This window comes from Hydra vulgaris, chromosome 08, assembly GCF_038396675.1.
Source record: "Hydra vulgaris chromosome 08, alternate assembly HydraT2T_AEP".
NCBI lineage: Eukaryota > Metazoa > Cnidaria > Hydrozoa > Anthoathecata > Hydridae > Hydra > Hydra vulgaris.
The window spans coordinates 60,558,751-60,575,000 of NC_088927.1; the positions used below are offsets into that span (position 1 = coordinate 60,558,751).

A 16,250-nucleotide genomic window follows, 5' to 3' on the forward strand; every position below is an offset into this window, starting at 1 on the left:
TGACATTGACAATTTTTATTAGTCATCAAAAATTATATTAAAAAATGCTCAATTAACCTATTATTTTAAGAAACTTTTATTCAAATAGATATTTCTTTTTTAAATAGTTTGGTTTCTGGTTTCTAATTAATGGTTTCTGATTTCTAATTAATGGTTTCTAATTGATGACATATTATGTCATCTTTTACTAAAACAAAAGAAACACTCAATATTAAAACGCTAAAACTTAGTATTAGTCTGAAATTTCACCAGATGTTGTTCTTTCTCTGTAGTTTAAATAAAAAAACAAGTTATAATCAAATTAAAAAATAATAAATATTTAATATCATACTCAAATATACTAATGATAAAAGTTTTCTACATTTTAAATTAATGTATGTATGTCTGCATATTTTGTGTTTATTTATAGTTAAATGAAAAACTAAAAGAATAAAATAGAAAAGTTTTGTGTACAGTTTGTATTTTATCAAATGATTAATGTCATAAAATAGTGTACACTAAATCAATTGGATTGAAAGATTTATCAAGCTATTTAGAGAGAGATAGAAATTTATTATTATGGAGATCTGGGCTGTTAATATTAAAGGTTAATGTTAAAATTTGTTTTCATCATGAGCAGCTTTAACTTAATCAGTTTGCTAATTCTAAAAAAAATTGAATTGACCTGTTTAAAAGGCATAAAACTAATATAAAAGGTAAATTTATATGTTCTTAACTTATTGTGCTGTCTTTTTACAAAAAATACATCTAGTACACTTTCAACTAGTTTAAAAAATTTTAATTTTTTAATTTTTTTTTCTAAAATAATTAAATTATCTAAATTATTATTTCCTACTTTTGGCGAATTTTTTTTCATTTATAATATATTTATAGGTGGTTTGCAAGAAATTGATATTCAACTGGCAAAAGATAAGTGTTCAATTGGTATTGAAACAACACCTGATTTTAAAATGTGACCTTCACGTCGAAAAAAATTGTCAATGGGAGAATGAGTTTTTTACATCAAAACAAATCAAAAATCATAATGAAATAAGAAAAATAACAAGGCATGAAAACATTTGATATTAATATGAGAATGTGTATAGCCTTTTGAGAAATTTGAAAATGACATGCTGCTATGGAAACATTTTGCAACATAATAAACAGTTCACCACCAATGCAAAAAAAGCATACAATGACATTGTCTATAAAATGCATTTGTGTTATACTAAAGTTGCCCAAGATTCATTGATAACATATTTGATGCCAAATATGTTATCAACAAAAGATAACATATTTGGCATCCACTTTTTTTTTTTTTAAAAGACGAAGATATTTTATGACTCCGTAAATCTTTGACTCTCCGATTGAATAATGCAAAGACTTTACCTGGTGCAAAAAGTTTACACTAATTCCACAGGATGCAACAAGCATAAATGTCAAAAGAGTCTCTGAGCAGGAGGAATTTAATCTAACATTCAACTTTACTGGCTCAATACAATGTCTTTAAGAAATCATTGCAGGAAAATATTATATCTGCAAATATGATATGTTTAACTGGATTAGTTTGGTATTTGAATTTGATGAAAGAAATGAAGACACACTTGTAAAATTCATGCATCCTCATTTGCCTAACACCTCATTACACTGGCCAAGTAGAGTTGATTGTTGTTGGGTTCCTAAGCCCCATATTTTAGTTATGATAAAAAAAACCATTCAAGAACAGGGCGCATATACCAGGTAGACGCAGATGATTTGCCCAAAATCCAATCTTTAAATTAACTCAATCATATTACACCAGTTTTCTTATATAAGCAATTTATGAATTAGTGAAATGCAAGTTCTGGTTTTTTTTTTACTAGTTTTTTATTTAAAACTTGTATTTAATTTTTTAGACTAAATATATTACATTTATTATGAATTTTTCATTTTAATTATTGATAATGGTTTTTTTTTTTTAATAAAATAAGTAATTTCCTAATAAGTAATATCCGAATGTACTTTTTCATTATAATTCATTTAGTTATTTATAAAGATCCTCAAAAAACCCACTTCTAAATTTTGCATCAAATGACTCTTTAATATATCTATTTTAATTAAAAAAAAAAAATTAATGCTACCATGGATACCAGGCCTCCTTTTCGCCTTTGTTAAAATTTTAAAAATAGCTATAGGTGAAGTACAGTCCCCATATTGATATAGTTTTAAGTATTTTCATTGAAAACAAATATCATATTCTGATTCCTCATCCTAAAAACTATACTAGTATTAATTTTCAGCTTAATTACATGTTTAGTTGAACAGTAACTTGTAAAACAAAAACTATAGTAAAATTAAAATGGCCGCCGAACAAAAAAAACTGCTAGAAATAGCTGATTTTAAAGTAATAATATCTCCAAAACCTATCTGATACCAGTGCTAAAATTTTGCATGGTAGTCTATGTTATATAAATGATCATTGTTACAAAGTATGAAGAAAATCTGAGATGGTGAGTTACAAATCTTAAAAATTTGTCCCACTTTCTCATGGAATACCTCTCTTGGTCTTTAACCAAAATGTCTTAGTCTTGGTCTTGGCCTTTACTGTATTGACTACATCTCTGATATATATATATGCACACACCCACGCACACACTTGTATTGAGGTCAAATACATTTAATCTATTACAAAAAAGACAAATGCAAATATAAATGTTTTAGGTTAAGAAAAAAAAATCATTTTAAAATATTTTTTAAAAAGAAAGCAATTGCTGAAACTAATTGATAAACAGTTAAAGAATTTGTAAAACAATACTGATAAAACATTATACTAAATAAAAGAGTAAAAATATGTCTTTTAACAAGTAAAAAAATAATTTGTTACAAAATTATAATTTACAACAAATCTCTAGGTTTTCACCAAAAAAAATGCCAGTCAACTTATTTTACAGAGCACAAATACAGTGGTGTCGCTGAGATTGGTGTCACCCCTTTAGACTAACAGGTGAAAGGTGAAACTAAAAAAAGTCCTCTATACCTAGAAATTTCAAAAAAAAAGAAAGGGGCCTTTAGAAAAAAAATTCTGTCATATTTGCTTTTGATTCGTTTTTGTGTCACCACTCTGTGTCATGTTGGGATGGTGTCACCTGGTGTGGCGCCACTGCACAAATACATTTCAATCAAATACAGTTATTTAAAAAAAATTTTAGTTACTTATTTGACCCCAGTCAATAATATAGTATAGATTTCTTATATATAAATACATATATGTATTTATATATACTTATAAGAAATCTATACAATATTATCAATTTTTTTTTATACATGTATAACAGGTGCTCTAGACATACTGCTAATTGTTGATTGATTTATTTTTTATTCTATTGTTTTTTAATTATTTTTTTAATCAGGTGTGCATAAGTTTTTTAGATATTAAAAAAAGTTGTTGCTATAATTTTATTTTTTTGTTTATAAATTTTTAATGTAAAATTTACAGTTATTAGAAAAATGGAAAATATTATAGCAAACATTGATGACATTCGTTTTGATATTGAAATTGCATTAGAAGAACAGCTTGGAATACAACCTCTTCCGTTTCCTGGAATGGACAGTAAAAAATTAGTGTTTTTTAGTGTATTTTTAATTTTCTATAACACCAGTATATATAAATTAGTTTTATAATATCAGTATATGAAAATTAATTTTATAATAGCAGTATATATAAATTAATTTCATAATTTTTATCAAATTTTTGTTGTCTTTTTTATGACATTATAGAATCTGGTGCAGCCATTTGTGATTTTTTTATAAGTAATCGCTGCACTCGAGGACAGTTATGTCCACTACGTCATATTAGTGGTCATCAAATGGTTGTATGTAAGCATTGGTTGAGAGGTTTGTGCAAAAAAGGAGATAACTGTGAATTTTTACACAAGTATGATATGGAAAAAATGCCTGAATGCTACTTTTACATAAAATATGGTCAGTTTTCTTTTCACTTTAAAAATTTTTCTTTTAACTTTTTTCCTTTTAGTGCATTATTTTAAAAAATTGATATTAGGTCAGTGTAGCAATAAAGAATGTCCGTTTCTTCACTTGGATCCTGCTGATAAAATAAAAGACTGTGCTTGGTATGAGAGAGGTTTCTGTAAGCATGGTAAGAGTTGGAATTTTTTCATAACATAATTAATTTGTTTGTTTTGCATAATTTCTTAACCACCAATAAAATTGCCTTAAAAATATTTAAAAACTGCTTTTTATTAGATGTGTATAGTTTATATAAATTGCATAAATTTTATGATTTAATTGCTGTGCAATTATAAAACTTTATTCTTGTTTGGAACTGCATAAATTAAAAATGAATTTTGTTAACAAATTTAAATTTAGGACCTCATTGTAAAAATAGACATGTTAGACGCTTAATGTGCATAAACTACATGTGTGGTTTTTGTCCGGATGGTAAAAAGTGCAAGTATGCACAGTAAGTATTTTTTTAATTTTTTTTGTACGTTGCATACAGTACAGTTTTTTAATTTTTTATTGTTTTTTTAGTCCAAATTTTGAAGTGCAACTATTAGAAGATCGCAAACCTTTTTCACATATTGTGTGTCATGCTTGCGGTGAGCAAGGACATAAATCTACTCATTGTGCTGTTGCAAGAAGGTTAGCTGCTGAAGCTGCTATGAGAGTAATTCTTTTTTTAATGTATACGTGTGTATGTGTGCATATATTTAAAGTGTAGAAATAACTACTTTTTATGAAATTTAAATTTTCATGCCTAATGGCTATCATCAGCCATGCCTAAGAGCTATTATCAGCCAGTACAAACACAAATAAAAACAGTTTAAAATTTTTATTCTGGAGTAGAATGAGGTTAAATGTCTTTAATAAAAGACAACACAATATAAAACTAGTCACCAGTATTCAGCCTTTTAATTCAGACTCATCATAGACTTCTAACCTAAAAATCCAACTGTTTCAATACTGCCATATTTGCTAATCTTCTTTTTGTTTTTAAATTTTGATAAAAATTTACCATCTTCTATTACAAATATTTTTATCGAAAGTAGACTAATACATAAGGGGGCTAGAGAAAAGAAAATTTGTATGATGTTTTCGGGGTAGAGCAGAAAAGTTGTCTTTATACATAAGTAGCTTCTGTGCAAAATTTCAACATCATAGTACAATGTCTTCTGTTCTGGCAGGTGACTTTAAATTTTGATTCTTTAAATTTAAGTTCTGGCAGGTGAAATTTAGTAAAATTTCCATATTTATTTTTTGAAATATTTTTTAAGCATTTTAGTACTTTGTGTGCAATAATTGCACTTAGGTACAATTAATTACTGTTCAAAAGTTGACAGCACACTGAAAATATGTTCTGTTCTGACAAAGAACCTGAAGTTACCCCAACATCTTCAAAGACATTGTTTTTTATACTTTTGATTTTTTAATGTTAACTTTTTTAATGTAATTTCAAAACCAGGTACATATTTCAATTGGAATAAGTATATCTGTTTCTTTTTTTTTTTTTTCAATTTCTTTTGTTCTAATAGTTTTAATCTCTTAATACAGTAACTTTTTGACTTATACACAAATATATGCATTACGTTAATGTTAAAATTAAAGTTTAAAAATTAATTTGTATTTTTTATGATCTGTGCACAAGTCAAAGTTGCTATTTTGTCTTCAAATTTTCTCCAATTATACGCGAGCATATATGGTATGAACTATTATTTTAGCAGATTATTTTCCCAATAATCGTCAATTTTCTAGATAATTAATTACTTAACCAATAGTTATTTACAACTAATAAATTATTATAAGTTATTGCTTCAGATCGTGAGTATGAAAGAAAACAGCAGTAAGAAACAAAACATGGCAAAATCTTCAAAACTTTCAAAGCAAAGAGCATTAGACTGCCCAATTTTTGGGTCAGTGTCAGATTTTGCTAAGATGCTTTGAACAAAAGAAGATGTTGTTAAATGTTTAATTTACAAAATGTGGCATCTTAAATCTGAAACAAGTGCTAATAAGGAACCCACATTTTCTTCCATATCACATTTCGTTTGTAAAAAGCTGCAACTACTGTATTCTGATGCATACATTCCGATAGTTTCAAAGAAATGTGTTATTGATATGATTCAAGCATATCACGAAAGTTTTAGTGATATCAAGTCTGCTTATAAAAGAATAGAGAAAAACATGGCAACTAAAGCACGAGTGGAGAAGTTTAATGAAGAATCACGCTTTCTTTTTGATATAGCAGCTTGTAAGTGCTCTACATTTGCAGACTGTGATTGCCCAAAGGAATCCAAGGTATCTTTTAAGGTGGTAGCAGGGGAAAAAAAAATTTTTTACAAAAAGATTAAAATAATTTAAAAAGTTTCCTTTTAATGGTATATACTATTAAAAAAAAAAACAATTAACACTAGTTGCATAAAAATTTTATGATGGCATCATTAATTGTACATATCATAAACAAATTTTTGACCTATTTTGATATGTTTTTTCCAACAAGGATAAGTTAGTGAAAAATGATCTCTTGAAATTTTAAAATTGCAATTTCTATTAGTAATACTATGTTCTGAGCAAGCCAGAAAAAAAGTAATTATTTTTCAAACACGCCAGGTTCACTGTCAAGCTTTAAATTTCATAAAAAAGAAAAATATTTTTATGTAAAAGTCATATTGCTAGCCTTGTTTTTATAAAATTTTAAAAAGTGCTTCACTCAGAACACTCTAAGTAGAACTAGGTAACACCATAAAATTTCAGCTCATTAGCTTTTTGTCCAATCAAAAGTCATCCTTGTTGAGAGACCACAAACATCGTAAAAAATTAAAGTCAAGAAAAACCTAATCAAAAAATCAAATAAAAGAAAATAAAACATTAAAACTTAAAAAAACAAACTTAAATGCTCCACTAGCATATGTCTCTCCTTCCTCAAGTCCATTTTTCTGATTACAAGAAGTTTTTTTCTTCTTTGTTTTACTGAGCTGATTGACTTTTTCCCAGATTGCTTGACACACTGAAATCAGATTTTCTTAAACCTTCTATAGTAAAATACCCATTTTCTATGCCTAGTTTTTTAAAAACTGGGAGCAATCCTTGGGCACCATCATTGTATCCAATAACAGTAGATGCAACTGCAATTTTAAAAACATCATTCCCAATGTATACTCTTTTTGGGCACCGTGTCCATATCAAAATGTTCAAGAATTCATATACATTTTGTCAACATTCTGTCTCACTGTGTTAACATTTTGTCAAAAGTTCATCACTACCAAGACCTCTGTGAGAAAATATTGGACCAATAACATCTGAAACAGCTTTATGAATATTAATTTTTTCTTTACATCTTTTTGCTCCTGCAATTTTATCATTTTGGTATTTGCACCAAGAATCAGAGCTACATGGACAGAATTGATGTTGGATTTCTAAATTTGGCTCATTTGTTGTATGGTATAAAACTGCAGCAACAGCCTTTTTCATCCCATAAAGATTGCCACAATTTTGTCTTATGGCCATTCCAACATAGTTTTGAAGAGTATTCATCACTTTATTAGTTAAACAACCTTTCCCTCCCCCAATACATTTACCATTGGTCAACTTTTTACCCTTGTAATCGGCTTTAAGTTTACAAAGACGTGTCCTAACACGCTTTTGGACATGTCCTATACATTCTTCTTTGGTGATGGTATGACCTGGATATGGATCCGATTTACATTTAATCAAAAGATTTTATATCACCATCTTCAATAAAGAATATGTATCTTAGGCAATGAAGACATATGAAGTTTATTTCCAGCTGTTATATGCATTTAAACTACCTTTTTTCAGTTCACACTGTTTACATTTCTTAGATAAAACTTCAGCGTCAATGCATTTCCCTTCTAAAATTAGTGTAACAACACCATTCAAGGTAGGGTATCCTCTTTTTTGCAAAGCACCATCACCAATAACTTTAGCATCAATAACAACAGAGTTATCTACAGTTTTATTATAATGTATATTTTTAGCAGCTTCTTTCTTTGACTCTTGTGCTGTTTGCACATAAGCATTGTGCAACTTGCTATTAATTTCAATGTATGTTGTTTTGGCCATTGGTGGGACATATTCATGCAAGAACAAAATGTTTTAATTGCACTAAAACCTTGACCAAAATCTCTAAATGCAGCAATTGTTTGAATATTAATTTTAAAACTGGGCAAGACCCATTTTTTTTGATAAGAGATGTTTAATGTTTATTGCTGCAATACAAACAGGGCATCGTCCAACTATATTTATAAGAGATAAAAAAAGATCAGTCTATTAAAAATTGCATCCAGGGATGACAATCAGAGGGTCACTTTTAGAAAATGAGACATTTAATTTTTTTCCAGAAGCTGATTTGTTTTGACTTAATTCATTGTTTACTACTGATGGTGTATTGGCATTTAAAGTTTTTCTAGCAAACCCTTTCCTTTTCCTTGATCATAATTTATTTTATCTTTTTCAGAACCCATTTCAAGTAATATTAGCCTTATTAATTGAAAATATTCTTGTTTTTTTAACTGAAAAAATGAGAATCAATAACACAATTTTATTAAGAAGCTCTGAATTTAAAACGGTTTTAGGGGCTTCAGTGTAAAGCTTATAGACTTAATAGAGAAAAAAAATTTAAAAAAACAAAAAGAAGCCTTAAGGTGAAAAATAGATGTCTAGATCTGGTTTCAATCCTGAGATAGAGAAAAAATAGTCATTGCTAAGGTGGTTGCTATGGCCATAGAACTTAAATTTTGCTTGAATGCATAAGATTTTTTATATCACACCAAGTTTCCATGAAAAAAGACACCCTAATGTTTTAAAAAATATAATTTTTGAAATTTTCAAAAAATTTAAAAAAATGCTTCTATTTTCCCCTGCTACTACCTTAAAGAACAAATATTTCTTGCTGATCAGAGAACAAAGCGCCTAATGTGCATTGGATCGCTCAATTTGCAAGAAACCAAAAAGCTACAAGCATGTGCTAAAAAGGAGGACAAAAGAATTCCTTCATATTTCAAAATATTCTGGGTTTTGCTTATCGCAACCTGATGGTGATAAGGTTTCATCAACATCAAGTTTCTTGAAAGATTGGAAACAATGTATGAGGATAAGGCACCTGAACCTAGTGACCACGACTATAATCTTAGAATGTCGTCTTTAGAATCTACTTCACAAATCCGTATGAAACTTACTAGTAACAATAATACTTGATATATATTAAGTTTGAGTAAGGACCAGATGTATCTAAAAGATATTGCTCTTGCTATGAGCTTAGGCATATGTCCTCCAGGTCTTGCTAAGTCCTAACCAGGTCCCTTAAACATATCCAGCTGGTTGACAACAGTCACCAAAATATTACAACTTTATATTTTCGTCACAGAACCATCAAATAACTTGCATAACATAGTGGAGTTTGTTTTTAGGATGTATGTATCATCTTGGTTTCACATCAAAATCCATAATTTAATTAAGGATGGCACAATCTTTAAAATTTCAATCATTCAGATACTGCCATAGCTTCTAGCGTTTTAGATGGCGTAGGCCTAATTAGATACATCTTTTTTTAGATACAACATTGATAATGATCATTTAGTAAGTCTTTGCTTTGATGGCTGATTTGACAAAACATTGTCAACAGAAAAAGAGATGGATAAATACTACCAAAGAATAGTATTTATCCATTATTATTATATATAGAGGAGCACTATTCTTTGGTAAAGGAACCAGGATCTAACTATGTGGCCATATTAAACCCGCTTCAGAAACAAGTCTAGCCATTGCTGAAAGTATTTACTACTATACCTCAGCAGAAGTGCCCGAAGGTTTGAATCATGTTCTTGTTCTAGAATGTGATGGAATGGTTGTAAATACTGGGGTTCATAATGAGGTACTGTATTGTCTTGAACTGAGGATCGGTAGATCCTCATTAGAAAATCTTTGAAGGCCTGTGAGCTGCTTCCAATAGTAACATTTAAGCCAGTTAACTGTACCTTGCCATCAGTTAATATACCAAATTTGATTAAAGAGTTCGTTTCTAGGATGTATGTATCATCTTGGTTTCACATCAAAATCCATCATTCAATTAAGGATGGGGTGCGGAATATACAATTTCATTCAATTATTTAGATACTTGGATCAAGTTGACCTCAACGTCAATGACCCAGTAATTTCTTGGAATGCTTATTTTGCATTCTATAATAGTAAGCAAGTGTATAACAGTTCAAGTTTATTTTTTATAAATTTTAGTTAAATAATGAAAAAATAGTGTATTTTTCGATTTTGGTATAATTTCAGGCTCTTTGCCGAAACAGAAAAAATTGTTTATGCGGCGTCAAATTTTGCCCTGTAGTTAACTGATGCTGAGAGAGAATTCGATGCCTTTGAGGTTTGTTATTTTCGTTTTACATCAGCTTTTGCAATTTTACAAAATAAAATGATTGCAGCATATAAGGTGATGGTTAAGCTATTTTTATAAGTAAAAGTGGCCAGCCATATTGTGGTACATTAAAACCACACCTTTCTCAATAAAAAACTTTTAATTGCCACAAATTTTTTTCAAAGAACATAAGGATTGGACTATTTTATTGTTGCAAGTTATCATGTTCTCAAATAAAGTGCAAGGATAGCAATTTGCAACCGCAAAGTTTGTTTGTTTTTTACCAATAAAAACACAGATACCTTGCACCTTTTGTTAAACAATTTTCACTGATTAGGATTTAGGTCTAGGGATAAGAATTGGCATTAACCTTCATAAACCCTTCAAACATTTAAGAACCTTAAACTCTAAAACAGTAAACCCGTAATGTAGGAGGATCTTACCCTATGAGGTTTATAATTTGAAATTTACCTTAACTAGATTTATAATTTAAGATTGAGGTTAACATTGTTGATTTTCAAGTTATTTTAAATTATTGAATTAAAATTGTCAGCCACATCATCAAATAAAATTATTTTTAATAAATCCATCTATTTTTATGAAGATGCTAAAACAACCAAGACACACCAAATTCAACCAAGACACACACATGAAGATGCTAAAACACACAAGATGCAAGCTGGTATTGACAACTTAAATATGAAATCAGTTTCAGGAAATAATTACAAATAAAGTATAATTGGGTACAAACCTCCATTCAAAAAAAAATTTCAACCAAAATAGAATATCAATTTTAATTCAAAGTGACCAGAATTTTCCAAAAAGTTGCGAATGTAAAAAATGCTTAACAGTTATAGAATTGAATTAAGCTTTTCTATATGCCAGATATCAAATCTTTTATTTATTAACACAACAACAAAATTTTATATGGTGATAAAAGTATGGCCATCAGAAAAATTCTACAATTGTTTAAAAAAATCTTTTTTGTCTACAAATAGTTTAAATAAATCTGAATGCAAAGCTTAAATAAATCTTAATGCTAAGATAAAGTATAAGATAAAGGGTGCACAGAGTGTCAAGACAAAATTAAAATTGTGAAAAATCAAGGTTTGAATATTTTTAATATTCAAGGTTTGAATATCTTCAAATATTTTTAAATAAGCTAATTACCGGAATTAGCATTCTTAGTCTAAAGGTTTAGTAAGTATTTGTTTGTCTTTTAAAAGCTTTATAGGCTTATTTCCAGTTCATTAAACGTTTTTTAAAACTTTGCTAAGTTATATTATTTCTACTTTAGCTATTGGTAAAAATTTCAGTGTAGTTAGAAGCAGCTATTTTTAATCATTCAATAATTTCTATTGGTAACGGTATATAGCTTTTACTCTGAGGCAATATCAATTGTAAGCAAAAGTAAAACATAATTCATGTGTTTTTGAGCAATTGCTTATGAAGTGACCTCTTGCTTGTAGTGTGTACTTTTACTCAGAGCAAATTTATAAACTCAATGAAGCCAAAAAAAAAAAAATTTTTATAATAATGTTTTCTTTATGTAAAATAAGTTTTCTCTAGTAGGTTTTCTAAACCTACTAGAGAAAAAATGTAAAATAATATTTTGAGTTTCTCAACTAAGCAAAGTTTACTAATTAACACAAAAGAGTATTAAAAAACTATTTTTTGTTTAAAATAACCATCTTTTGATGAAATGTTGCGATATCTGGAGCAGATCTTTCAATGATGCCCTTTCTCTTTTAGATAAGGTGTGAAAAGGCATCTTAAGCATAGTTGGACCTGCTTTTGCAGCCAAACTTCAACCATTATCATATCCTCGTAATGTTGCTTCTCTTTCTCTATTCTACAAATACTCTAACGGGCACTGCTCTTAAGAGCTAGCGTCTCTTGTGCCATCTACTAAAATTCATTCTCGTGTTACTTGTCATTCAATTAAATCTCATGCTTTTTCTGTGATTTGCATTTAATGTAAAAATGTGCGCTTTAATTTTTCAGAAAAAAGATATGAAGAATAATGAAAGAAAAGATAACTACCCCATGCCAAGCTCTTAGTTGATATAGCAGCACTCCTTTGCTGCAGCAGGCAATAAGAGAGTTAATCTATGTACTAAAGCCTCTGAAACTTTCTGTTTTTATATGATGTCATCTGTGTGCGTCTAATGGTGCATTTATGTATGCATATATATATATATATATATATATATATATATATATATATATATATATATATATATATATATATATATATATATGATCTGTTATTATATGTTGAAATATATTTTATCTGATATATTTGCTATAATATATTTTATCATTTTTTCCTTGATACTTAAATTTTTAGGGAGAGGCTGTAGTACCTAGTATAGAGCCTTTAAGTTATATATCCCAAGAAATATCGCAACAACAACAATTCATATACTCTTCAGCACAGACACAGATCTCTGGTCTCCCTCGTGGTATTTTACCAAGTATTACGAACAATTCTGTCATGAAAACTGCTGATGCAGGAGCAGCCTTTGTTCCATTTGGTAAACGCCCCCTTGAATTTGTTACTTGTTACAAGGTAGGCATTTTTTCAGTTATGTTTTTTTTTACATCATTTTTCTAAGGAAAGTAAAAATGATTTTCTATAGTCAAAATCAATTATATATTACAAGCCTTCTCAGGAGACACATGAGGTTGCCCACCTTATATGACTACGCATGCAATATTACTTTTTTGACAACTAGGCTTCAGTTTTTTCTTTAAAATACTTGCCTGTTTTAAAATGGTGCTGAAAAATTTAAATTATTTTAAATAGAAAATTAAAAATAAACTAACCATAAACTGAAAAGAGAAAGGAACTTAACAAATGATAAAATAAATAAAGGATAAACTAGAGAATTATTAGTGTAGATTATTATTAGTGTAGTGCTTAGGTTGGTTGTGTTATTTATGAAGTTATATTGGCATTGGAAAAGGGTTCAAATCCTACTAATGGATTTTTTTTATTTTTTTTTTATTTGCTTTGTAGACAAAAGAAAATAACAAAGTTTCAAATTTTTAAACAAATAAAGTTTTAAAAAAAATAAGTACCTTTTAAATAAATATACTTACAAATTAAGAAATTAAAAAACAATAGAAATTAAAAATTATTGTTACAAATAAAGTTTCGAAGTAAATAAGCTTGAATTAAAGAACTATTAAAACTTCAATTTTTTTTCTAAATTCTTTGTAGTTAAACACTTTTTTTCTGGTTTATTTTTTATTAATTTTACGATTCGTTAAGATTTTTGTTTTTTCAGTTTAGTTTTGTATTTTTTTTCTATTTTTTATTTCTCTTTCCAGTTAATACTTGTTTATTTTTAATTTTTTTTTTTAATGTTTACATTTGTTTATTCAGCCCAATTTTTAAACAGGCTGATTTAAAACATGCAAGGAGACATTATATGTATGGTCATATAAGGTGTGCTTCTCAGAAGACGTGTGCAACAGCACACATGTCTTCTGAAAAGATTAATATATATCCCTATTTTTATGTATATATATATATAATTATATATATATATATTTATGTTTATACATATATATATATATATATATATATATATATATTTATATATATATATATATATATATATATATATATATATATATATATATTTATATATATATATATATATATATATATATATATATATATATATATATATTTATATATATATAGTATTTATATATTTATATATATATATATATATATGTATGTGTATACATATATATATATATATATATATATTTATATATATATATATATATATATTTATATATATATATATATATATATTTATATATATATAGTATTTATATATTTATATATATATATGTATGTATATACATATATATATATATATATATTTATTTATATGTATGTATGTATATACATATATTTATATACATATATTTATATATATATATTTATTTTATATATATATTTATATATATATATATATATATATATATATATATATGTATGCATGTATATATATATAATATATATATTTATATATATATATATATATATATATATATATATATATATATATATTTATGATATATATATATATATATATATATATATATATATATATATATATATATATATATATATGTATATATGTATATATATATATATATATATATATATATATATATATATATATATATATATATATATATATATATATATATTGGTTAATATTAAAAAAAAAATTTTTTTCAAATAATGTCCAATGTTAGGTATTAGAATTAAAAAATTATTAAATTTAAATAGTTAAATCCAACAAAATAAATTCAGAATAAATAGATATGAAATAAAAAGAGGGAAGTAATAATATGAAGTTTTTGTAATATAAAGCCTTCTCAAAAAATGTGTGCACACATAAATTAGTAAAATCACTTATTTTTTTATTCTTTGACAGCTTGTTTCTTCATCAGCGCGTTCATCAGGAAGAATGTCTAAACATCAAAAAATTCAAATTATAGAAAAAATATTTTACATGAAGTTGGGAATTGTTGTAATTAATTATGTAATAACTGTAGTTATTTTGCAACCAGGAAGTTGCATCAACTGCATTAGAAAATCATAAAAAGAATTCTTAAGAATTTGGATAATTTTAGACTGGTCACTTGTTTTAATAATTTTTTATAAGGTACTTATGTTCATGTCTGCATTAAGAAATTAATTCTGATTTTTTGTTTAGTAAATTTTCTTGATCTATATGAGTAATAATTTTAAATTCTTGTAAACATAGTATACATTTTTTGGAAATGTTATTATTGGCTGTCGCAGTTTTTAGAATAAACCAGTTTAATTTAAAATTAATATTTTTTTCATTTGCCCTCGGTTAACCCAATATATAGTTTATCAGGGTTGTTTTGTGAGGAAACAATGCATTTGTGAATAATATTTTTTGATAAGCATTTGTCATTCATAAGGCAGTCAATTTTTTGTTTGCAATTACAATTTTCAGCATTTTTTTCTTTGAGAAATTCATTTTTATTAATCAATGCAAAATTATGGCCATTTATAATTCTTACAATATTTTTGTACAGCTTTAACTTACTTTAATGTTTCTGTTAAAAATTTGTGTGCAACTTGTTAGAGGAAGGGAAATGTTTGTCTACAAATTTAAAAACACTTTTGAACCAAATTATATTTCTATTTCGCTTTTTTTCGATTTTTGTTTCAAATTTTGCTTGAAATTTTTAAATCCACTTTTTTTAAGAGCATCTTCATACACGCGTTAGGAAGAGTTAAAAAATTTTTCAGTAGATGAGTTTTGATTTAGTCTATTGTTGATTGAAATAGGAATTTACTTTATGTTTTTTGAATTCATATTAATATACAATAATTCTATAATTAAATTTTATATTAATATACAATAGTTCTATAAATAAAGTCTGTTCGAATTTTCCGAGAGGTTTAATATGAAAATTCACAATTTTTAAATTAATGTTTATTTTAATGTTGATGTTATAAAGTATTATGTATAATGTTCCTAAATATAAGTGTATATTATACATTGTAAATATACAATTAGTATTAGTATAATTATAGTATAAGTTATTAGTATGTAATTATAAGTAATAGTTTATAATTTAAGTATAATTATACAACTTGACAACTGTCAAAGTATGCTTTGTTCGAAAAATAATTCTCCTTTATTCTAATGTACTTCATTTCTTCCCTCAGGCGTTCACTGCTCGTGTGTGACCATTCAGCGAATTTTATATATGCCAGAATTATATTATGTACTTTATACTTTATAAAGTACATAATTAGTATCAGCATTTTTTAACTTTATACTTTTTTACCTCACCAATGCCAACGGATCAAATGCTAAGG

General features: G+C 26.7%; 1 protein-coding gene across 1 annotated transcript in view; it reads left to right on the plus strand.

Moving 5' to 3' along the window:
* The first annotated feature begins 3,408 nt into the window (after positions 1-3,408).
* Positions 3,409-16,250, plus strand: part of LOC100212706 (cleavage and polyadenylation specificity factor subunit 4) — a 15,624-nt gene continuing 2,782 nt past the window's right edge. The window contains exons 1-6 of the mRNA XM_065804076.1: positions 3,409-3,568; positions 3,736-3,939; positions 4,019-4,114; positions 4,345-4,438; positions 4,510-4,645; positions 12,708-12,929. Of these exons, the coding sequence (XP_065660148.1) occupies positions 3,466-3,568; positions 3,736-3,939; positions 4,019-4,114; positions 4,345-4,438; positions 4,510-4,645; positions 12,708-12,929 (855 nt within the window). The 5' untranslated portion in view covers positions 3,409-3,465. The remainder of the gene's footprint in view (positions 3,569-3,735; positions 3,940-4,018; positions 4,115-4,344; positions 4,439-4,509; positions 4,646-12,707; positions 12,930-16,250) is intronic.